General features: G+C 36.1%; 1 protein-coding gene across 1 annotated transcript in view; it reads left to right on the forward strand.

Annotated features, from left to right (window-relative positions):
• Positions 1-26,528, forward strand: part of tmem164 (transmembrane protein 164) — a 40,792-nt gene that overhangs the window by 10,987 nt on the left and 3,277 nt on the right. Inside the window, exons 3-5 of the mRNA XM_084386903.1 lie at positions 19,762-19,828; positions 21,033-21,111; positions 25,481-25,581. Of these exons, the coding sequence (XP_084243029.1) occupies positions 19,762-19,828; positions 21,033-21,111; positions 25,481-25,581 (247 nt within the window). The remainder of the gene's footprint in view (positions 1-19,761; positions 19,829-21,032; positions 21,112-25,480; positions 25,582-26,528) is intronic.

Here is a 26,528-nt window from a genome sequence, read left to right on the forward strand (position 1 = left end):
CTAGTAACCACAATCTTTTTTTTCAACACATCCCATAATTTTACAAATATCGGCCTCTACCAAATGGTTGAGATGGCACTTTAAGGTAAAAGAAATTGTTTACACATTTTCACATGAACTATGAAAATATGAACTATAATACTACTTTATTTAGAAACATAATCAAAATAAAATATTTTTGTATATTGAATCTTCTTTATTTATTGAAGTATGCCATTAAATATTTTCATTTTAACACAGGAAATTATGTTTTCTTGTTTTTTAACAATAAACAAAAATAAATAAAACAAATAACTAAAAGTAACAAAACCAAAGACATTACATTCTTTCTGCAATCAAAAACTAAAAAACTAAAAGATAGTAATATAATGGCATTTTAGGTCTTGCTAGTTGCCCCTTATTGGCCCAACCGGACCTGGTTCCCCGAACTGATCGACTACATATCCGTTCCCTCCTTCAGGTAACGAGGGTTACATGCGTAACCGAGACGTTTTCTGGTACAAGGGCCTGAAGAGTGCGCATCCTTGTACCATAGAAACTGTTGACTAGGGGTGGGACGATACAGGTACCTCACGATTCAATTCTGTGGCGATATATGTGGTCCACGATATGATAATATCACGATTCGCGATATCTACGATATTCAATATACTGGAAGAAATTTCATCAACGATATATCACCATATATGTGACTGAAAAGAAAAAGAAGGAATAAGGAAATAAGGAAATTTTATGCATTTATTAATGCCAACATTTCCAACATTGTGCAAAGAAATATGCATTTGCATAATAACTCACTGCCTCCTGGTCTTAAATGTAAACACTGTACATCTAGACAGATAAAAGTGCATGAACATTACAAAACAACATGAACATTAACATGTGTAAACCATAATACTGAAACGTCAGTAGTAAGTTACTGTAAACAGTGGACACATCAAGGCATATTCTTCTTGAGGAACACTAACTGATCAGCATGCTCAGATGTAAGAGCACACCTCTGAGCAGAGATTATGTCACCGGTGGTAGAAATTAAAGCCACTCTTATACACAACTAAATAATAAAGAGTTATGACTTGAAATGTTTGCTGTATACTACAATCAAAAACAGCTTATACAAAAAAAGTGAATGAACATCTGCAGAGAGCACAGTCAAAATGTAACTTTTTGTGACTGAAATTGCACATATTGCAGTATAACGTAACAGATCGGTTTACACAGTGTACTGATGTGAAAACTAAACAATACAGAAAGCAGCTCTCATACAAAAATACTAAATAGGTAACAATGAAATTGCCAATTTTACATACGTTAGCTTTTAACGAAGAAGGTGCCGTTCGAATTTGGCGCTCAGCCATCATGAGTCTGTTATGTATGTGCGCGACTCTGTTATGTGCGCGTCTGTTGCACGCCACAGACTGTCCGCACACTGCACGTCCGCTTATAGTTCCGCCTTTTGCGTTCCGTCAATATTACGTTATTAGAATATATATATATATATATTTTTTTTTTGAAAATCGATTTTTTGACATTTGTGAATCGATTCAGAATCGTCCACGTCCGCATCGCGATGCATCGAAGAATCGATTTTTTCCCCCACCCCTACTGTTGACTTCCATCTAGTAATTAAAAATTTTACAATCTCTTACAATTTTAGTAATGTTAGTAAACCAGCATTTATCATTTAAGAAGTAATTGCCTCTGATAATTATGATTTCCACACATTAATTCTATGAATTAAAAATATCCAAAAGTGGCAAAAAAATACATACTTAAGAAATAATCTCAGTATATTCATGAAGAAACAACAATAGCTGTGTCACATTCATAGCTATGAATGATCAGAAGTTTATATTTCTCAGCAAATAGTCCATTCTGACTGCAGAAATGGATGATCTGAAAGCATTAGCTTAGCTTTTCTACTTTTACCATAAAGTGCCAAATCAACGGTTAGGTTGAGCATGCTTTTGAAAAATTATTAAAAACATACTAAAGTTTTTTCATGGCACCAAGTAACATCATTTTGTAAAGTTAGGGCTCTTACAGTGTAATATGTCAAAAAATAAAAATGCTTACCTTGCAAAATGTAACCAAAAACAGTTTCTGCTAGAGGAAGTGTTGTGTTGATTGACACTGTGACATCTAGTGGATTTTTTTGGCATAACATACCTCAACCAGATGGTAGAGATGGCTCAATCAGCTTGAGTTAAGTTAGGTACTCCTCTCAATAAAAATAGTGACTCAAAATGTGCTCAACCATTTGGTCGAGCAGGCAGAAGTTACTCCCACGATTCACGGGGCCTTCTCTGACTTCCAGCTCCAAAGAATAATTTTTCTGCCAATCATTAAACTGGTTTGGACCCAGCAGAGACACATTTATCTCTCATTGTCCACCCACCTAATATAAACTGTCTAGGACAAAGTGAAACATTAATATCTAAAACCGTGCAGATGTGTTAATGAATTGTAAATTATTTTTTTTGTACACAATCATAGAGCATAAGCTAAATCTCCATCCTCAGCCTTACATATCCAGAAATATGGTGTATCTTTTAAAACCCAAGCCTAAACAATCTGGAAGAATCTTGTAAAACGGTGCATTATCTTAAATGGTATAAGGTGTTCTATTGCATCCCTAGGGTGTTTTCACACTTGAGTCCTCTTTAAAATAACTGAACTCCCCTGAAAAGGACCAAGTGTGAAAACACCCCTAGATGCTGTTTTAACATTATTAAAAATTCTATTCCATTCCTCGCCATTGAATATCAGGTTCAGATCTCTTTACCATATTTCCTTAAGAGCTAGTAGCTCCAACATAAAGACTTTGAATCAACCAGGAGTAGTTCACTGATGCTTCACGACCCTTACCATATGCCGATATTACCATACAATGACCCAGGAGGTTGTGTACTAGAACCAAAAGTTGTACATAGTAAATGTTGTAACTGTAAATAGCGGGGAAAAACTGAGATCTAGATATAACATAGTTAGGGGTGGGTGATACGTTTTGTTTTGTTTTATCACGATTCTTTTTCATGTTGGTTTTACTATTTTGTGACTGAGCATTGCAGCCAAATGAACTTAGTCATTATTTTCTTTGTTATTAAAAGATAAGAACAAAGATACACATTACATATACACAACATACAATATACAAAAGAAATAAACAGTGCTTTATTTTTTCAGCTACAGTAGGTGTATTTAACAGAAGCATTGAAGAAAGAAATTAAATTAACAAATATAAAAATAAAACACTACATAGACATCAGTGGATTAATTATACATTGATACTCATTAAAGCTACTTTGGAATTTCTCAGTCAAGAGCAATGAGTGATTTTCTCTTTGTTTTTTGTTGTTGTATTAACATTAAAGGGATAGTTCCCCCAAAAACGAAAATTGTCATCATTTACTCTCTCAAGTTGTTTTAAACCCAAACAAGTTTATTTATTCTGTTGAAAAGTTACTTTGAAGAATGTGGGTAACCAAACAGTTGCTGGTCCCCAGTAGGGCTGCACGATATTGGAAAAAAATTACATTGCGATATTTTTTTTTCCAACGATATATATCGCGATATTGCGAGCCATCAATCCAGGCTAAAGTCAATAATTACCATTCCATGTTATTAATAATTTCACTCATAAGCAAGCTTCATTAGGGGAGAGCGGGGCACAAAGTAACGCTTTTTGACTTTCTCAATTTGTGTAAATCTACTTATGGTTCAGAGTATTTTTTTTCCCACATTAATTTCCCACATGTCTGGTACAATTATGTGTTTTTGTTTTATTAATACAGTGTATACTTTTTTCTTGATATACCCCGAAAGAATGGAAGTGAAATGTGACAACATGCCCCATAGGTGGGGTACATTGTAACATGTGAGGGGCACATTGTAACATAACATATGACAGCTTAAAATGTTATCTGATCTAATAAAAAAAATATACAAAACAAACTAAAACATTTTCTAAATAAAATACAATTAAAAAACTTTTTCATATAAAATAATGGCAATTTTTAATAATTAAATATAAACTCATTTTTGACTATGAGTTGAAATAAGTTGAAAACTCATTTTTCAACTTTGAGGTCCAGGGGGATTAGCGGAAGGGGCGGGACTTACCAGCTCTATAGCCAGTGAATGTTGGCTGTGAGCGGTGAGCTGCGGCACAGCGAACCAATCACTGTGCAGGCACGCGGAACGCGTATGTCACCCCAGCAAAAAGCCATACAACAATCTCGTGTTTAGGCTACTGTGTGCTACTAACGTTACCCTTCACATCGCATGTTCCGGCGATGTGACTATCGCTCATTCGCACATCGCGATGTCGATGTTAAAACAGAATATCGTTCAGCCCTAGTCCCCAGTGTCTTCCACAGTATTTTCCTACTATGTAAGTCAATGGGGATCCAGCAACTGTTTGGTTAGCCACATTCTTCAAAATATCTTCTTTTGTGTTCAACACAAGAAATAAATGAATACAGGTTTGGAACAACATTAGAGTAAGTAAATAAGGACAGAATTTTCATTTTTGGGTGAACTAATCCTTTAAGGACTAGCGGCAGCATGTTTTACTATTAGGCTACTGTCACTTTAAGAGCGGCACGCATCTAATATACACGCATATGACACGCACCTGATTTTCTCTCAAATGTTTGCTTTCACTTTAGACATAACCAACTGTGTTTATGTAAACCTGGTGTGTATGTGACAGTTTTAACCCAATAAGACTCAAAAGAAAACTTAGTCCAGTAACCAGGTGCTGTTTGACAGGATTTAAGTGCCTGAGCACTTTGGGTGTATGCGCTCAGAAAAGCACATGTTAGAACAGCGCATCAGCACACAAATTAAATGTTTTACCGGCAAGGCTTTAAAGCACATGCAAATAATGAACTTTTGTGCATTGCAGTGTCCCGTGAGTGTAACTTGTCCTCTGCATTAACATGTGATGTGAATGTACGTTGCATTGTACAGTATGTTGGGACGGAGGCGCCAGAACTGCAACTGATAGAACGCACTGTAGCACGATATTTCTTCAAAAGCAGATCGTGGAGACATTTTAATCGTCCACGATGAAAAATCGTGATATCGCACACCCCTAACCATAGTACTGTGAGTGTTCAAATGACTTGACTTCAAGTCAAGTCAAGTCAAATCAAGTCGTCTTCATTTATATAGTGCTTTTAACAATGTAGATTTACATTGATAATAGGAAATTAAAGTAACAGAGATTGTTTTGGCTTTACTGCAGCTCTAGAATAAAGTTATTGTCCAGCTAAAGTTAGTTTGATTGATTCATTTCCGTCGCAACGATCATTAGTTATTAACCTACCATTCCAAATAAAAGTCTTAGCCTACATATTCTTTCAAACTGTTTAATGTAGGAAAATGGTAGTTGTAACGGGAGCGAATGTAGTAAACAATTCATTTTTATTACATTGACTTTTCCATCCATTTACATACAGAATGGTTCCCATCTATCGATAACACAGAAAATTATTTTCATTAAGGGATCAAAATGAACTCTCACTAAATCATTTAAATTTGGGGTAAATAAAATGCCTACATATCTAATACCTAACTTAGGCCATTGAAACATGCCAGGATGAAAAACTGTGACAGGGTAAAACGCAGTTAATGCAAGATTTAGATGATTTAGATCAATTCACCCTATAACCTGAGAACCGAGAGAAGGCGTCGGTTCTAAGGAGGCAAGGTACAGATCTAACAGGGTCAGGAATCAGAATCAGAAAGAGCTTTATTGCCAGGAATGTTTGCACATATGAGAAATTTGTTTTGGTGACTGAAGCTTCCACAGTACAAACAGAATGACAGTGACAGAAGCTTCCACAGTACAAACAGAATGACAATTTACTATCTATTTTCACAGATAGTAAAAATAATAAAAATAGAATAAGTAAATAGGAAACAACAATATACAAAATATAAATGGTATGTACAGCTATGTATGTACAAATGCAAGTAAATGTAAATAAGAAGTATGGTGTGTTAAATAAATAAATGTATAAATAGTGTTGTGTATTGCAAATGTTTATTGCCAAGTGGGGGCATTAACTGTTCATGAGTTGGGTTGCCCGAGGGAAGAAACTGTTCCTACCCTAGTAAAAAAAAAATATATATAACAAAATGTATTTAAAATAAGTATACTACACTATACTAAGTATACTACAAATCCATTAACATACACACTGACATATTGCATGAGATGTACTAAAATAAATATAATTAAACTTTATTTTCTTTATTGCATAATACACATTTCTTAATATTAAGCCTTAAAATGTGTTTTATTATCACTATTAGTAAGGATAGTATGATCACTGTATAAGATCAGTTTTTAAATGCAAGATATTTAAAGTGTACCTAAAGTATAGTTGCAATAGTTCCACTTTAGCACAATCAAATATACTTATTTAAGTATATCTTAGGTGAACTTCAGCACTATTTCTGGATAACTAAAGTACATTAAGCACAAAATTAGCTGTTCCAATTTAGCAGACTTTAAGTATATAAATTTATTATACTAAAAGTACAATTGCAGGGTATTTGTATTAAGTACATAAATATGTAAATGTATTTGTAGTATACTTAGCAAAAACTAAGTATTTCAAATACATTTTTAGTATATTTATTTTTCACTAGGGTATGCTTGGCCGTTCTGGTGTTCAGTGCTCTGTAGCGCCGACCAGACGGCAACAGTTCAAATAGGAAGTGGCCTGGGTGTGAGGGGTCCAGAATATTTTTTGGCAGCTCTTTTACTCACTCTAGATCAGTGGTTCTCAACTCCAGTCCTCGGGACCCACTGCTCTGCACATTTTGTATGTCTCCCTTATTTAACACACCTGAATCAGATCATCAGCTCATTAGGAGAGACTCCATGAACTGAACTGAGTGTGTCAGATAAGAGAGACATACAAAATGTGCAGAGCAGCGGGTCCTGAGGACTGGAGTTGAGAACTTGTGGCTTCCTCAGCTGCCGAAGGAAGTACAGTCTCTGCTGGGCCGTGTGGAGTCTATGTGGAACTCCCACTTCAGGTCCTGAGTGACGGTAGAACCCATGAGCCTGAATGATTCCACTGCTGCCACAGTGCTGTCCATGATGGTGGGTGGGAGGAGTGCAGGGGGTTTCTCCTGAAGTCCACGATCATCTCCACTGTCATCTCCTTGATCATCTACATCAACTCCATTGAAAAATAAATAAAAATAAAGATTTAGAAAATACAAATAAAATGTCATTTGCATAACTCGATTCAAGTCACTTTTATTTATATACGCTGTATACAATACAGATTGTTTCAAAACAGCTTTACAGGGATAAACAGGAAAATATTGATTCATAGATGGAAACAGAAATAGAGCTGCAAGCAGCCATTACCGGGGCCAAGTGCAAAAAAAGACAATAAGACATGCCAACATGGCTGGGAGTGTCAGACCAACTGCAGCAAGGAGCAATTAAAGACATTTAAAGATGAATTTTGCCAAAATGGCTGAAAAATCACATATATTAACTAAATATATGATTTAATGGAATATCACTTTCGACCAATAGGTGGCGCAGTTACAAAATTGATGTGGTGTGGTCAGAGTGAGGAGACAATGACATAAAGTTTGGTGTCAATATGTCAAGGCATTGCAGAGATAAAGCCTGAATAGTGCTTTTAGCATCATGCCTCAACTTTGCTGCTGCGCTATACGAAAACGGTTTTGTCTATCGACACGAAATCCATAATTTTTAGTCGGCACAGTCTGGAGATGATACGATTTGATTTTGGTGAAAATCGGACAAACGGTCTAGGAGGACTTTGAAAAAGTAGGTTTTGAATGAAAATCAAGAATGGGGACAGGAAGTTCGGTCAAATAAGGTAAACTTGGTATCTATGTTCTCGACGTGACCCAAGGAATCTATTAAGACCAGTGACATTTCAATGGGCAGATATATTCAAAAGTTATTAGCCTTTTTGGAAATTTTGTTATAACATTTGACCACTAGGTGGCGCTGTCTCAAAATATTTTGAGTACTTTCAGGGGATGGTGTTGATGGCACATTCTGAGTTTCATTAAATTACACCAATGCATTTGTTTAGTATAGCATTTTATTTCACAAAAATGTATTGAAGTCAATGGGAATTTCATGTTTTGTTCTGTTATAGCGCCACCAAGAGGCTCAGTCTCACCATTTTCTGTGTCCTCAGAGTGAGCCCATACATATGTGTGTCAATTTTGGTGAAAATATCTCAATTCGCTTCGGAGTTATAGACATTTATATGAAAAAACACGTAAAAAATGACTGACACATGACTTTGATTGGATTTTTCTACTCCTTACTATCAATATTTTCGCATTTGGGCATTGGTGTATTGCTATCGACCGATGTTCCAACTTTCCAAACTTCTGACGGTGGTTTCGTCTCGATCGGACTAGCGGTTTCGAAGATATCGGCATATGTTTTTTAAGCACTAAATCACAACGCTACACAAACCGTAAGGCGAAACCTAGCATGTTTGGTATCGTTGGACTCGGCAAGGATTCAGGAGTATAATGAGATGAGTCTCATAAAAATAAGTCGACCACACCCAAAATTATAAGCATTTGGGGAAAAAAATTCTAAACCGAATTGTTTCGAAACCTCTCACGCTCCTTCAGGGCATCGTGCTGATGACCCATACCAAGTTTCGTAACAATCCGTTGATGCGTTCTTAAAATACAGCATTTTAGCACAAAATTCAAAATGGCCGATATGGTAAAATTGGATATCAGTCGACTCGGCATGTTGCCCTGAATCTAACGAGACCAATTTTATGATTTTTTGGACAAACTGTTCAGAAGTTATAAGCAAAATTAGCCATTTTTCATATCTCCGGACCAGTAGGTGGGGCTTCGCCGAAACACAGCATGTAGCCTCAGGTCATGCTTGTGATGACATGTACCAAGTTTGGTCTGAATACGATAAACCGCTGCGGAGAAACAGCCTTACGACTGTTTTTGCAAGTACTACGTAAAATTTGTTCGTGCGTTTATCAAAAACGGTTTGACGAATCAATTTGAATTCCATAACTTTTTGTCAGCACTGCCTGAAGATGACCTGGGTCAATTTTCGTGCAAATCGGACAAACCGTCTAGGACGAGTTCGAAAAAGTAGCTTTTTATTTTTATGATGGAAAATGACGTCGTAGGGTGCAATCGAATCAGCATGAGCTCAGGAATTAGAGGGGATAATAATTTTGTTGATTGACCTTATGGTTCAAAAGTTATTAGCGTAAATATGAGTTAGACACACCAAAATTGGTGTATTTAATGTTGGGACAGTCCTCTATCAGAATGTCAAACCGTTACAACTTTCCCGCAAACGCTTCTATGGGCTGCCATAGACTCCCATGGCGGAAGAATAATAATAAGAACGGGAACAGATACAATAGGTGCCTCCGCACCTTCGGTGCTTGGCCCCTAATTAAATTGTGCTGTGAAGCAGCTCTAAAAAGCAAAAAGTGTCATTGTTCAGCTGAGGTCAGTTCAGTGTTGATTCAGTTCTGTTCAGTTACTGTAAAGATCATCAAATATGAAATGTTCAATTCAGCTATAAAGAAGCTCTGTATAAAACGGTGATTTCATTATCCAGCTCAGTTCAGTTCTCATCCAATAGTGTCAGTATAGCAACTAGACTATATACTAGCCCAAACAGCAAGCCAGAGGCGACAGTGGCAAGGAACCCAAACTCCATCAGTTCCTTCTGCTTTAAGATTGTCTGGTTGTCTGGTTCTTGTTGTCTGGCTGTCGTGACGATGAGTTTTTCACAGGGTACCTGTCTCTAGGGCTCATCGAGCCCTTGTCATGGGCTTGTTGTCTAGTTGTCATGTCACATTTAGGGCTATTGTGGTCATCACTAGGGTCTAAAAATGTTACGAAATGTTACATGAAAGGCTGTTACAAAAATTAATGTTGACATAAATATGACATATAACATGTCTATGAAAACATGAACGTATGACTAGAAAAAAATAACACTGCTAGATTATGATGCATCAACGTTATCGAAAAAGAAACATCTTAAAGGAATAGCTGATTCAGGTAAAGCTGAAGACTAAATGATCTCCAGTAAACTGAAGCGTGTTCAATGACACATCCTATGAGATTAATAATCAGATATCTTAGGCTGCATTTACACTTGGCATTAACATGCGACCACCTGTATCCGGATGTTGTCCAAATACACATTGAAAAGACAAATGTAAATGTGCATCTGATCAGAATGTTATCTGATCTGCGACAGGTAGTCGAGGACGCATTGTGATCGGATCTCAGTGTGATGTAAACGCAATCTAGCCATCGTGTCTGCATTCACAGGTGGATGTCACACAAAACCCCGCCCACTGTCATTATTCCCCTTCCTCTCTCCAGAACTGAGAGCTGTGTGGTTTTGCGATACAGTCAAGTGCAAAGTACATCTCAAATATACTGAAATGTTTGCTTTCGCACCCTAAAAACTGCCTAACGTTACCGAATGAAATGTTGACCCAGTAAGAGGTATAGGACTGTAAAGCTTTGGGGGTGTTGATTGAAGTGATCTACTTAACTTAATATATTGTCCCATACTTTTGTTCCATAAGCATATTGTCATACACTACAGATAATCATGCGCTTTCCACAAAGGCAATTAAACTCACATCTTCCAACCGTATACATTCATCCATTAATGTTGCAATAAACCAATCAAAATCAATACTCGGCTGCTAAACAAAACATTAAAAGCATCATAAAAACAGACTTTCAGAACTCAATACTTTGACAAAAAAAAAAAAAAAAGATTTTCTTACCTGGCTGGTACTTCTCACTATGGCGACATGCACCTCCTTCGCGCCACCACCATCAAAATCAGTGAAAATTGTCACATACGGTTTTTCAAATGGCTAAATTAAACCCATTTTGTTCATTATTAAAATAGTATGTATATATGACTTTATTAGCCATAATAAAAGCAACAGAGGATGATTTATCCTAAACAATGTTCTTCTAACTGTGAACTCTATGTAAGCAAACTATGCAAGCAAACAAGTCTATTCCATGAATGGATTATCGGTCTAGAGCAGGCATTCTCAACCCTGGTCCTGGAGGGCCACTGTCCTGCAGAGTTTAGGTCCAACCTTGATCAAACACACCTGCCTGTAGCTTTCCAGTAATCCTGAAAGGCTTAATTAGCTTAATTAGCTGGCTCAGGTGTGTTTGATCAAGGTTGGACCTAAACTCTGCAGGACAGTGGCTCTCCAGGACCAGGGTTGAGAATGCCTGGTCTAGAGTATGTATTTTGAGTAATGTTAAAACGATTAACATTTGTAGTTCATTTTGTGGTAATTTTTCAGCCATGTTGCGTCTGGTGTAGACTGACAAATTGCTTGTTGCTGGAATCTTATCACATCGTGTCTGGATAGGACACAATGTAAATCTGCTTTGAAACAATCAGTGTTGTATAAAGCAAATGTTGTTTAATATATATTTTTTTGGCATCCATTACTTCCTCTTTAAGCAGGAAGTCACACTCGGACCCGGAAATACATATGCAAGACTTGCTCAGCTCTTCATCACAACTTTACAATGATGCTAATGCTATTCAAAGTAATCCTGTTTTCTATTCAAGTACAGTTTTTACTTTTTGGAGTAAGTAGCAATGAACATGAAATCAGACATTTTTTTAATAATGTGCTGACCAATGTATTGACCAAATGCAAAGAGAAACAGATTATTTTGTGCATGATAGGCTGCATTGAGATCTCTGTGATAACATTCAAACCCTATGTGGATTTCTGTCAGTCTCAAGATTTGTTGAGGATTCAAGAAATAGAGCAGCAGTAAATACATTGGAGTCCTTATGTGGATTTCTAAATGTAGTGCGGACTGCTTATGAATCCAGACAAAGAATCAGGTCTGAGAACAGTTATGTCCTGTTGCACACACAGAAGAGGCTGTTTTTCTGGTGGCACATATCATTTTTATTTCTGTCACACACTGTACAATCTGCAAATTCAACAAAGACAACAATAAATTCGTTTTTGTTTCACAGTGTTGAAATAGCTGGCAGTGTGACTTCATGTCAAAAAATGAAAGGCTCTTTCAATAAACTCACATTACACATTTATCTGATACTGTATAGTCACAGAAAATGAATTCCAGCAAATAAAACAATACTGACATTAACATTTCAGTAATCAGATTAATCAATTAACATACACCAACTCTATACAAGCACTTACAGTTTAACTTTATAACTGTAAACTCTCTTTACAAAAACATTGAGTGCACTGAAAATGAATCTCTTTTAAACATTGTCAAGTCGCGTGGAATCCGACAGCACGGCCGCAGACATCCTAGCCTGAGTAGCTAGTCGGATGAAAAAAGTTCTCTCGCTGCAGTTCCTGAATTTACCGTAATCATAGTAAAGCCGCCTTTCCACTGCACACGACATTCTCATATGATCGGAACTCCACGCAGCTCCCGTACGACTCTCCATTGGAAATGAATGACTTGTATGACTTTGAGAGTAGAAATGTATGCATGTGAAAGGAGAATGTATGTGTGTGAGAGTAGAAGAATGGATTTTGGCGTGTACGGCCCCTCATAATATATATACAGTATATATATACACACACACACACACACACACTCATGTAGTATGTCACATCATAAACGTAAGCAATTTAAAAAACGTTGTTAACAGAGCGGCGTTAATGTCCCTATTTGGACTTTCCATTATATCTAACATGGTGGTAACAAAGTCCTCACAGGAGCTTGTAATGTCCTGAATGTTAGACATGCTGTGCTGGTAATGTCACCAGATGGCAATAAATAATAAATAAGCTCAGGGATGACCTGAATTTTGGATTAGTCGAATTATAAATTGATTTCTTTCAAAATGGATCACGTGTGCTTGAATCTAGCCCCCTTTCCTTGCGCTTTTCTGCATTTTAATGTGAAAAACTATAGCAGGTGTATTGGAGACATTTACCTCTTTAGTGACTGTTTTGGCTAAACATTTCAAAATAGATTGTGACCCTCAACTCTTGGGTGAGTGTTAATGCAATTCAGCATTAATTCACTAAAACACCACCAAGGAACTCTATTTGGGCCTCGTTTACACTGTCAGTGAAATGTGACCCAATTCCGATTTTTCGCTCACATGTGACACAGATCGGATGTGCTCTATGATGGGAAAAAACGCATGCATTCGGATATTTCCAGATCGGTTTCAGGCCTCATTCATATGTGGAAATAAATCAGGTTTAATGACGAGAGCAACCCTGATGCGCATCTGCAAAGGGACGGATGGCCCGATGAAACGTGGACAAACGTTGACACAACATATCAAAGGAATGTGGAGAAACGTTGACACAACATATCAAAGGTTGGCTTGCTCATCCTAAAATTTCGGACCCACTGCTCTTAAAACCCGCCACAATATGCTCCCACCAGTCCTGAGATCTCTATCTCACACAATAACTGAAGCATATGATGATGGCCCTTTTGGTCCTCCTCCGCCTCAAAATCATGGTGATGTTTAGCGAACTTCGCATAGGCTATATCGCAAAGCTTGCATCAAGCATATTTAACGTTCGTCCATCTGTGCAAGAACCCCCTTTAAGCATGCACGATGTTTCAAATAGTATGGCAAGTGTAAACACATGAATCGGATATGGGTCACAATTGAAAGAACGTGTAAACGGACGATCGAAAAAATCGGATAAAGGTAACAAATCAGAATTGGGCATCAAGACCTGCAGTGTAAACGAGGCCGGGTGACAGATTAATGTGTGTATTTGCATGTAAACGAGTGTTCATGACATCAGATGCCTGTTAGCTTGCATTTGCAAAGGAGGAGGTTTTACAAGAAATAGTTTTAACCAAAGTCCAAATTAAAATGTAAAGAATTGTGGAAACGAGACTAATATTACTTCTTTAATATTTAGTAATTTAACTGAATTATAGGGATACATTGATCATGAATTTTCATGGCTGATTCCGATTGCCATTTTTTTACAAGGACAAGCGATTGCTGTTTTTTTTTTTTTAAGCAAATGCATTTGTTTTTTTGCTCTATTACAGGCCAAACTGACCTTGAAAACATTTATAAAATGTATCATTTCAAAATTTAAAGGAAAAACAGAATGGCCTGACTTTCAGCTTTGTGGAATTATACTGCATAAAACATACCTGCACAAAACAAAAACAAAACAGCAGATGGACTGAATGAAAAAGCAAATGTACTCTCTGACAATACTTATGGAACAGCTGCGATATAGTGTTCCCTTGGTTACCGCTGTACACAAAGCAACGCTGCACTTACTGTAAACACTACTTTAATAGGCATTATACGGAAACAGGAAAAGAAAACGGCATCAAAACTTTTCGTAAGACAGTCAGTTCCTATCAGAGATACATTCAAATAACCCCCAAATTCAGTATGTGTGTGTATATATATATATATACACACACAAGAAGTGTCCCTCACAGAAGTTTTCAATGCAGAATCATGATGCTTGATCATGGATGTCTAAGGTGGTATTCTACCCAGGTAATCTACCCTTCTTAAAGGGTTAGTTCACCCAAAAATGAAAATTCTGTCAGTAATTACTCACCCTCATGTTGTTCCAACCCCGTAAGACCTTCGTTCATCTTCAGAACACAAATTAAGATATTTTTTATTAAATCTGAGTGCTGGCTCACTCCTCCATAGGCTTCTAAGACACTATAACTTGCTGCCCCAGAAAATGCATTAAAGACATCGTTAATATAGTCCAAGTGACTACAGTGGCTCAATCTTAAATATATAAAGCGACGAGAATACTTTTTGTGTGCAAAAACAAACAAAAATAACGACTTTATTCCACTATTCATTTCCTTCTCTCTGGGCCTCGAGTTTTTTCACAAAGTGTAACTGCGTAGCACATCTGTGTTGCACGTCACACGCATCACACACATGACCAGCGTCGGCCAATAGTGAGCCTACGTGTGACGTACAACACAGACGCGCTGCGCTAAAACACTACGTGAACTAACTCGAGGCCCAGAGAGAAGGAAATGAATAGTGGAATAAAGTCGTTATTTTTGTGTTTTTTTGCACACAAAAAGTGGTTCCTCCAAGCCAACGGGGCCAGGGTTTTTTGGCCTGCTGAATGCCATGGTCCAAAGCACCAGCCAGTGTCTGAAATAACTTCCTATTGCAATCCAGTGGGGATTCTGATCACCAAATATGGCAGAAATATATTTAAATGCTATGCTAAAAGCTACTTATGTTAACCATTGCATAATAAATACACATATGCAAAATACCAGAGACTGTTTTAAGAACTTGGACAAATCATATGATTACAATCATATATTTGTTTAGTTTCATGTTTCATTTGTTTCTTCCCTGTGCCTTGGTTGATACTAGACTTTTGCATCCGCATATGTCATAAATTACACATACTCTGGTTAACTTCTTGTTTTCTGTCCGTGAGCTTCCTCTGTTGCTCTGATTGCAAGGATAACAGTATTAGTTATACGGGAGAGATCACTCAAACTTCCTTAGATCTATTAGAAAATTAATAGAAATGATCATTCTTTCTAAAGAAATGTGATGTAAACATATGGTATTTTATCAATATTTTTCTAAATATGTAAGCCTTTGGACTTAAGTCTTAATAGAGTTGTTTTGTGCATTCCTGTGATCACAAATAAATGGAAGCAGGCGTTACTGAATAGGTACTGTATGAGTGTTCTCTTTTTATGTGTGAAATAATGATAAATACCATGGCTCGCAAAATTTCTAAATCGCTGGTAGCCCTTTCGGGCAGGCACTCTTCAGATTTTGGTAGCCCGAAATTAATTTTACTAGTCAAAATAAAAAGACAATTTTTAACCCTGGTGGACAATTTTTAACAGTGGACAGCTATTAAAAAAGCATTTTCTTGAATTTGCATGGGTTTTTATGGCAAAGTTGCACATCAGCCTCTTCATTGGACCCTTGTGCATCATCCTATAAATTGCAACCAAGTGGCAAGCCTTTGTGTTTCGATTTTTCCCCCTCCAAACCAAGATGGCCAAGGGTCAGTCAAACATGCCAAGTTGCTCCAGAATATCCACCGATTCCTTCTATCCTAGGAGACTCTTGTAGGTAAAAAAAATATTGCAGCATCAAGCAATATCTAATGAGTCATATCACAGTAAAATTTTCCAAGTTTTGATTTTAGATTGAGAGAAAACTGATTAATCACATGTCCATTGTAGTGGACGTCATGCATCAACTGCTATATTTCAGCTACAATTCATAATTATAATGTGAATATTGTTTTCGAAATTTAAAACTTAAAAACTTAATATGCATTGACTTTTTCTACTGTAAATAAATGTATTTGTATTATTAGAATGTAATTTTCATTGACATCGAAAAAAGTCATGTGATTACATAATGTATGACACTTGTAATGCATTACTTGTTAGATCAAAAAGTAATCTGATTTCGTAATGCATGTTATTGTAATGCGTTTTTTTACTCATAACATCAAAAAGTAATCTGATTACGTAATGCATGTTACTTGTAATGCGTTTTCCTTACTCATAACATCAAAAAGTAATCTGATTACATAATGCATGTTACTTGTAATGCGTTTCCTTCCTCATAACATCAAAAAGTAATCTGATTATGTAATTATTGTAATGCATTTCTTTACTCATAACATCAAAAAGTAATCTGATTATGTAATGCATGTTACTTGTAATGCGTTTCTTTACTCGTTACATAAAAAAGTAATCTGATTAGGTAATGCACATTACTTGTAGTTAATTATTTGTTAGATCAAAAAGTAATCTGATTAGGTAATGCATGTTACTTGTAACACATTACTTTACTTGTAACATCAAAAAAGTAATCTGAATGTGTTATGCATGTTACTTGTAATGCGTTACCCCCAACACTGATCATTTCAGATGAGATTGAAAAAACGTATCGCTAGGTTTTCTCAGAGGAGGGCTATGATAGAAATGTGCATGTCCATCTTGAACATAATCAGAATTATCAGCTAATAAGGGTAAATATCCATACTCTGGTGCACTGGAGGGAGCATCTGAGTGGTTTCCACAGTTGTACCTTGACAGGCTGTAGAAAATTCTGATGGAATCACGTCCTCATGTTCTGATATCAAAGATACGCGAAGTGCAACTTGTATGAAGTTGTATGAAGCCTTTGCAATATTTTGCATTTATATTTTTTGTATATATTTTATAGTTTTCACATGTATGTAATGATTTGATATAATTGCATTGATTAGTTTGTTAAATTCACATACTTTATCTGTTTGATTATTGTCTTATATTTAATACAGTATATCTTCAGTTTAAACCATAACCGCATGCTGTCCACTCAAGTGGACATCTGAAGATCTCTTTGAAAAATTTGTAAAAAAATAAAATAAAAATCAATTCTTGTTTTTCATGCCCTAAGAGCAATAAAAACACATAGGAAAAAAATCCTGACTGAGGTTATCATAATTCATGCATGAAAGGGTTAATGTAGAAAATTGGTTAGGAGTCAAAACATCAATCAAACTTTTTCAAAACACAAATATCAACAATTGGATATAAAAGAATCTAATTAGAATCATCAGTACAAATATGCATCTGGTTCTAACTGACCTGAAATTTGTGTGACCAGAATGGAACATGAATCAGTCTGTGTCAGATTCTGAATCGGAGATATCAACTGAAGTGCGCAGCTACGTTGTTTTAGTCTGACAATGTTAAAAGTGTTAATTTTCTGATGGAATAATTCACATATCGAAGTGTAGCAAATAATAATAATAATAACAATTCCAGACTTTTTTGAGGCAAGTAAATGGTGCTGTAATTATTTTATGCTGTTTATAGTCAAGTCACCTTTATTTATTTTTCAAAGCAGCTTTACAGTGATAGAGTGTTAGCACATGGATTCAAACATTCTGACATGCAAAGTAAAGCATTCATGTGAAAGTGGAGCTTTAATTTTTATTGATCATGTGCATAGGCGTAATTTGGGGGTGGGACATGTCCCCACCACTTTTTCTCCGGAACGATATTATCCCCACCACTTTTTGAAACATTATGATGTACCTAATACAAATAAATAAAACATCTCCAGTTAACTAGCAGAGCATTCATTTAGTTCGTTATTAAATAAGAGATCTAGTGCTAAAATGTGTTGTTTTTGAAATCAAGCTGAGCGCTCTATCTTGCCGCTGCTATCTTGTGGCTATAGTGTTCTCACGCACAGTCTTCACTCTATTGAAGCGACTCGTTGCAGAGACTCTCTATTCGTTCCGGTGAAATCACAAAACAAAACGCACACAAACGTGTCTCTGCTTGATATAGACTGTAACCACTGATGAACATATTCGGTTTTGATGAGAAAAAAGTAAACAAAATATACAAGTGCAGATTAGAACCCAGAACCTCTGACACGCTTGCCAAAAGTTTTAACCACAAGACCATTAAAGTACACAAGCAAAATTCTCGGCACTAACTATATTAATAGATTTCATTAAAAGACTAATTAAACCCAATGTAACGTTACTATTGAAATTGATTTCTAGACATCGTAATGTTATTTTTTTCCTAAAATTGTTATTGTACATGTATCTGATTTAGCATTGTATTAGTAACCTCCCCGACTGGAAAACACAATAGCCCCGGGACGTCGGGCTAGCGATTTTGCGAGCCCTGAATACTGTTTGATTCAGCATTATTAATGTGTACTCCTGAGGCGTGTAAAGGGTGGGGTTTAGGGTAGCACTGTGGGGCTGGAGAAATATTGAAATATTTGCTTAATTATCACAAAAGGTCTGTCTATTTTGGGATTGATCATTAAACTGTTATGCTGCCTTAGAAGTCCATCGAAAATCATTTTCAGGAGGTACCTTCATGCGCAAAGAGTTCAGTTTGGCTGCACTTTATCAATGATAGCCTGTGATTCGGTTAGTTTAATGTAATTATTGAAAACATTAGGGTTTTGTTTTACTTTTCTTAGTTTTTGCTTAAATAACAGAACACATTAGCTTTAATGTTATGTTGGTGTTGCTAATAATTCCCACTTTGTTCTTATCAAATTTGTGCATGTTGATGTCACAGTGCAATGTCTTTTGAATAAAATGGGCCTATTTTGTTTTTATAAGGTGCAATGTTTCCTGAGGTTTAACCCTTGTAATGCTGTTTCATTTCCTTAGGTTCCTGAGGTTTTTCAACCCGTAGTCAAGATATAATGTATTTGTTATTTGTCACGTATGTCTATAATCAGGACTTTTTTTCTTTCTGCTTTCTAGAGTAATCTATCTATCTATCATTTCCTGTTTCATACCACCATCCTGAATATCTTTGTGTATTTTTTATTATTTACAACTTATTTTTTGAGTATTGCGGGATTGCTTTCTCTATGCACGCCATATATTTTGCTGCTTAAAGGCAGCATAACTGTGCTGGTAATGGCAAGCCATATGTATGTCAAAGTATATAAATAGGTTTGTTTGTGATGAAGTAATTTTTGTGTTGCAATTGCTTCTGGCCTATAATAGCCTCAGGTTTTGAATGACATTTCTGATATTGTCAGTTTAATGATATTTCTTTGTCAGTTATGTCACTGTTTTCCCTTGTTTGGTTGAAATTTAGAACTGTGTGATCCTGTAGTGTAGATATAGTGTTGCTGTGAGCTTTCTACTGTGATTTTTAACAATCTTTTCTGTTTTGAAGACTTCAGGTTCACATGCTGAATGGAGCCCTTCTAGCTCTTCTCTTCCCAGTAGTCAACACTAGACTGGTGAGTATATTCATTATAATAATGTAAAGTTATTAAATAAAGTTACCAAGTTACTTGATTAAAATTACACTATAGTAGTGGTTGAAAACACTTCAGTTGTCAAGTATTCCTCACTGTAGACTGTAGCACGATGACGTTGTGTAGTGATGTTCTGAGATTACAGGTAACAACTCTTTCAGTAGCTTAGTGGATAAAGGTTACAGCATAATTGTAATAAGTTTTGTTCACTCTTCCAGTCCTATAGCATCAAATGACTGAAGCTGTTCGCTGGAGATACTATGAGACAAAATTTTCAGAGATGCTAAAATTCTTCCTGCTTGTCTTAATATTATTGTTGAACAAGTTGTGAACAAGGTATTACACTACTGTGCTTTGAGGAAGAGTCTTGTTCAGTTTAAACGTAGTTTTTGTCAATCTGGCTACTGTATTAAATTCCTGAGATTGTTTTTGTTATTTTTTATGAGCGTTCTGAAATATGCAGATCTCGCCGTTTTCCGGGCCTTTCTGTAGCTGGAGACATGCCCCTTGAAATACCTCTAAATTTGTAATCTTCCACCTGCTTTCTTAAGAGCATGAGTGTGAATGTGTACCAATGTGTGGGGGGTTTCTCTTTAACTTTCTTCAAACAGAGGGGTGCAACACTATCCAGAGTCTTTACTCATAGTTTCTATCCTCACATCAAGTTCTTCAGATCTTTTGGGCACTGTACAGTAAAAAGTAAGCACACGTCAAGCACTTCCATCACTGTAATATATTTCACTGTGACAGTAGTCAGAGAGATGGAATTGTGTGTATTTACTGCCACTGTCTTGTGGAGGTGGTGATGGTTATTTTGGTGACTGGTTATAACAGGTTAAATTGTTAAATAGGTTAAATTGTGCTGTATGTTGTATGTTGATGGGGGCTAATCACATGTTTGTGGCTATTGTAGGCTAAGGTCATAGTTTTGTTTTTGTTTTTTTACCTGACTTTAATTGTTTTCTTAGAGCCGCCAGATGGCGATGGCACCCTAGTGCTCGAGCCCGTCATCACTGCTTGCATCAATACTATATTTTTAATGGTTTAGCTATTTGTTTAGATGCTTATTGCATAAGCATATACAGTAGTAAATTAATAGTGAAACATGCTGACACCAAATATGACTAGAATGCAAGGCTCTCTGTATGTTTTTGTTATCTAAACATACTTTCTTCCCCCATCACAGCTTCCATTTGAAAAGGAGATCTATTATATTCAACACTCCATGCTGTATCTTGTGCCTGTCTACCTCTTCAGAAAAGGAGGTGAGTTTCTGAAGTTAGGTCAAACAGTAGTCCTGGGGGGGTATTCCAGAAAGCAGGTTGTGTGTGTATAAGGGCAAGTAATCGGATAACCTCAACTTTCGGTTCCAAAAATGGAGGTAGCTTTCAGGTTATGTAAGTAGCCATAGCAACTTACTCTCTGGACATAACCTGCTCCGGAGCAGCTCATGTTCCAGGGTTAGTTTACTTCAGAGGTGTTCAGCACATACGTGATCTATTGATGAGGCTCCAGTGGGCGTGACAGATTGTGCACAATATTATATATATATATAGTTATATTGATATATAAAGTGCTATTTAAACAAGGTAATGTTAATTTTATTGTAATATATAGCTATATAATTCTCATCGTTGATCTGAATTCAGATGTTTTGTTTTTTATTTTATTTTTCTATGCTAAAATGTATTTCTATAATAAAAGACATATATGATATGATCTGATATATGATCTATCTTACCTTTGAATCAATGTGGAAGTAAAATGTCTAAGCAAAAAATAAACTTATACAGCCCGGACTGTATTTAGTTTAAACAGTCTTTCTTTTTATTATATAATTGGCATCAAACAAACAATATAGTTCTTATTCACAGTGATTAAAGATTATTAAATGAAAAGATTGAAAAATGATTGCACAACCACCAAATAGGTCAAGTCAAGTCACATTTCTTTATATAGTGCTTTTACTATACAGATTGTTTCAAAGCAGCTTTACAGAGATAACAGGAAAACAGTGCAACAATGTTTGTTTCTAGAAGAAAATAGCATCACAGTCCAGCTTAAGTAAGTTCAGTGATGTTTCATTTTTGTTGTAAAAAAGTTATTAATTTAGTTAATTTATATATATAGCCGCTCTGGAGAAGCCGCTCTCATCGTCCAGCTTAGTTCAGTTCTCATATAATGGTGTCAATGCAGGCAGATCAATAATATTGTTGAATATTAAATTAAATGTTAAATTTAATGTCCCCAACTAAGCAAGCCAAAAGCCAATGGCGACAAAGGGCGAAAAAAGGTGAAAAAGGCAACAGTGGCAAGGAACCAAAACTCCATCAGGTGGAAGGATGGAGAAAAAAACCTTGGGAGAACCCAGGCTCAGTCGGAGGGCCAGTTCTCCTCTGGCCAATGAACGAACAGTGTATGGTTATGATTCAGGCAGCATTATAGGTCAGAAGTCAGATTGGATTGGATCAATTTTGGTGGTGCACAAAATAAAATGCACAAAATAGGTGGTGAATATGTATTTAAGTAAGTAAATCAGCATTTAACAAAAGTAGTAGTATGGCGTACCTTTTCTTAGCGTCCGTTTCCATGGTGATTCGTCGCTCTGTTGAGAATGTCTGGTGTGTTAACCATGAACTTATTCTGAGTTGGATGAACTTACTCCCGGGTGCGTTTTTGGAACCAGCATACTGCACCTTGAGTAAGCAAGGTCTGGTTGAATCAATTTGGTAAAATAACCTTGCTTTCTGGAATACACCCCTGGACCCTTTTACCCTACATGATAATATCTTCCATTGTCCACATGTGCACCACAGAGTCATTTTAGCTTCAAAGGGTGAAAGTAGCTGAAAGTCGGTGTCTTTCAGGAGAAAAATTAGCGATGTAAATATTATTGAAATCAGTAGCACGTTATTTATAGAGCTCTATCAACTGCAGATCTCCATCACAGTTTTGAGGAAACAGCTGAAAACTCGTCTCTTCCGTGAGCACTTAACGGTAGCCTCCTAAAAAAACTATTCTATTTTACTACCTCTTTCACTATTCCTTTGTCTATGCTCTCACTATTTCTTAATCCCTCCCTTTTTCTAGCTTGTACTATCCTGAACGATGGCTAAAACATTGTATTACTAGTGTGTTTATTGCCTCTTTAAGATTAATTGATTTATTTTTATAAAAGTGTCTGCTAAATGAATAAATGTAAATTTAACTGATATGGCCATTTTGAAATGTTGATGTCAGAACGGCACTTCATGTGCCCAGAGTAAAAGATACATGAGTGAAGCAATGACGCTCAGAGAGAAATAAGTAAACCTGTAGTGTCTCCTAATGTTCAGACAGGACAACTACAGCTCCACAGTTTCTGGGAAATCAATGCTTTATGTGAAAGAAGGATTGATAATGTACAATTATTTTTGGGGGGAAAAGGGTATCATTAATTAGAAGTATTACATTAAGTATTTAGTTGAATAATGACAGATATATCAAATAACACAATCTTAGTCTAAGAGATTCTTCTGAATTACATTATATAGGCTAAATGCCTATATTTTTAGTTGATAGGATATCATAATAGTAGTACACTATTCTGATTGAATGATTCTCCTTAGTTGGACTGTAGGTTATGATGAATAATATATGAGATACATTTGTAATTTATGGAAATATTATATAATAATTTTAATAATTATTAAATATAATGATGAAAACATGTCACTGTGTGCCTTCTTGCCCAATTCTATTGGGGAATGAACCACACTTTAACTTTTCACTGCAAAATAAAACAGTAATTATTACCATCATACCCTATACATCTTTTTTATTTTTGAAGGACTTGAAGTTGAAATTCTGTGTGGTAACAGATTTGGTACTTGGTAACGTGTACTACTGAACCCAGAATATTTCTTCAGTTCATGAAAATAAATCAGTGATCCAGCACTAAACATACTACTCTGACTTAGAGAGTCCTGGGTAGGGTTGCACCAGTCGTTCGTAAGTTCTTTCTTAAAGGGTTAGTTCACCCAAAAATAAAAATTCTGTCAGTAATTACTCGCCCTCATGTTGTTCCAACCCCGTGAGACTTTCGGTCATCTTCTTCGGAACACAAATTAAGATCATTTTGATTAAATCTTAGAGTTGTCTCACAGAAAGTTAGTAAAGACAATGTTTAAAATAGTCCAAGTGACAACAGTGGCTCAACCATAAGTTTATCAAGTGACAAGAATTCTTTTTGTGTGCAAAAAACAAACAAAAATAACGACTTTATTCAACTATTCATTTTCTTCTCATTTTCGCTTGATAAACTTATGGTTGAGCCACTGTAGTCACTTGGACTATTTTAAACATTGTCTTTACTAACTTTCTGGGCCGGCAAGTTTCAATTACAGAGAAGCCTATAGAGGAGTGAAACAACTCTCAGATTTAATCAAAATTATCTTAATTTGTGTTCCGAAGAAGATGAACGAAAGTATTACGGGGTTAGAACAACATGAGGGTGAGTAATTACTTACAGAATTTAAATTTTTGGGTGAACTAACCCTTTAAATTGGAACGTAAAGTCCACACTAGAGGCTTAGTAACTACTAGCTAGTTTGTAACTAACTCTGCTTAATTCCGTTGCACCATTTGTTCGTAAGGCAGAACGTAGGTCGTAAACTCATGCGTAGTTGCATAATATGACGTTTAGCCTCTGATCCATAGAACAGTGGTTCTCAATTCCAGTCCTCGGGACCCGGTGCTCTACACATTTTGTATGTCTCCCTTATTTAACACACCTGAACAAGATCATCAGCTCATTAGGAGAGACTCCATGAACTGAACTGAGTGTGTCGGATAAGAGAGACATACAAAATGTGCAGCGCAAGGGGTCCCGAGGACTGGAATTGAGAACCACTGTAATAGAAGCCTTAAAATATGTTTGTAAAAAATAAGTTGTTTAAATGTTAGGAATTTCAGTTTATCCTTCATTCTAACTTCTTTTGCCTCACTTAACTAACAGTAAAAATACGTTTCCATTACATACGATACTTAATCATCATGAATAACTTGTGTTTTTATTTGTAAATAACATTTAGACACTGTATTTGAAATGAAATTATTATTATTATTATTATTAAGGAAAAATAAATAAGTACTGATACAAAAAGAAAACTTAAGAAACAACATTTATTGGTTATGAATGATTTTATTTGACATGCACAACACGGACCGATGGGTCACAGCGACGCTGTAGGACGGGTTCATGTTGATGAGCCGCTAACGAAGTAATCTATTCATATAATGTTCTCTCTCCTAAAATATAAGCAAATGTAAATATCAGCATTATCATATATGTCTAAAGAATTGAAGTCTGTCAGGTAAAAGAAGAGCTTATAGATGCAGTTCAATCTGTCTGCTATTTTATCTCAACCGTTACTCCTGATCAGAGGCTTTCGTAAATATTTAGTTTATGCATAGAGTTACGCTTCAACTAAGTTTAATGGTGCAAAGCAAAAACATTTAGTAGTGTGTAAGTTGTATCTTAGTGCCCATTTACATCAAAACTAAGCTAAGTTGTAACTTACGCACAGTTGATGCAACCGGCCCCTGGACTTTACATGCATTTTAACATCATGTGTCATGTGTCTTGTTTGTCAGGTGTGTATAAGCCAGAGCCGCTGGGTGACATGTGGTGGGCGCTGCTGTCCTCAGGAATCCTCTTCCTCTACCACTTTGTATTCCTCCAGGGCCTTGGAATGGTACGACAATCAATCGCTATTGCAGAATCCAGAATAGCATACTATTCTTACTGTTTCTGCCTTATCTTTGAATGGCAGAAATACAAAGAGTTGTATGGTAGCTTATGTAAAATATGGAATACTATCTTACTACTTACTGAATACTTGCCTTACATAGACACACTGCATGCTTCCCACTGTTTTTAAGTAAGTGAAACAGCTGACATTTTTCCACAGCATTCCACTACATTGTCACATGACCTCATCACATTATGTGTTTAATTCAGCAAGTGGTTATTTAGCATTTTTAATCCAATATTGTGTAAAAGTGTCAACTTCTGGCCGTCTAATCAAATAACATGTCAATTCATCACTTCAAGTGGAATATCAAGTCAGATCCATTGTGGGACACAGTATTCAATTCAGTATGCTCTGTTGTTTACTGTTCATTTTAATAAACGTAGAAGATTATCTTGGTATTTTATGAATGACAATTTGCATAATTTATATACATACTATATATGTGACAATAGTAACTAGTACAGTATGTTAGTATAGTATGTCTGAATATAGCCTTCATTACTAAAGTATCTTGCACAGCAAGCAAGGTGATCAACTATCAGCTAATGACTTCCAGTATATGTCCTTAAATATTTTTATGGCTGTTCCTGGTGACAGTTGCCCACGGTACAGAGAACACATGTTGTTGAGTGCTGTGACAGCAGGTTTCTATGGTCTCACTCAAAGCTGCTCGATTATTTGGACACAGAAAGGTGAATGTTTGCTGTCACCATTACACTACCAGTCAAAAGTTTCGAGTAATTAAAAAAAAAAGTATTTAAAAGAAGTCTCTTATGCTCACCAAGGCTGCATTTTTTTTATCAAATCAATATTGTGACAATTTAAAATAACTAGCTATTCCTTCAGAAATCATTCTGAAATGCTAATTTGGTGCTTGGTTATAAATT

The sequence above is a fragment of the Rutilus rutilus genome (genome assembly GCF_951802725.1).
Source record: "Rutilus rutilus genome assembly, chromosome: 18".
In the NCBI taxonomy this organism is placed as follows: domain Eukaryota; kingdom Metazoa; phylum Chordata; class Actinopteri; order Cypriniformes; family Leuciscidae; genus Rutilus; species Rutilus rutilus.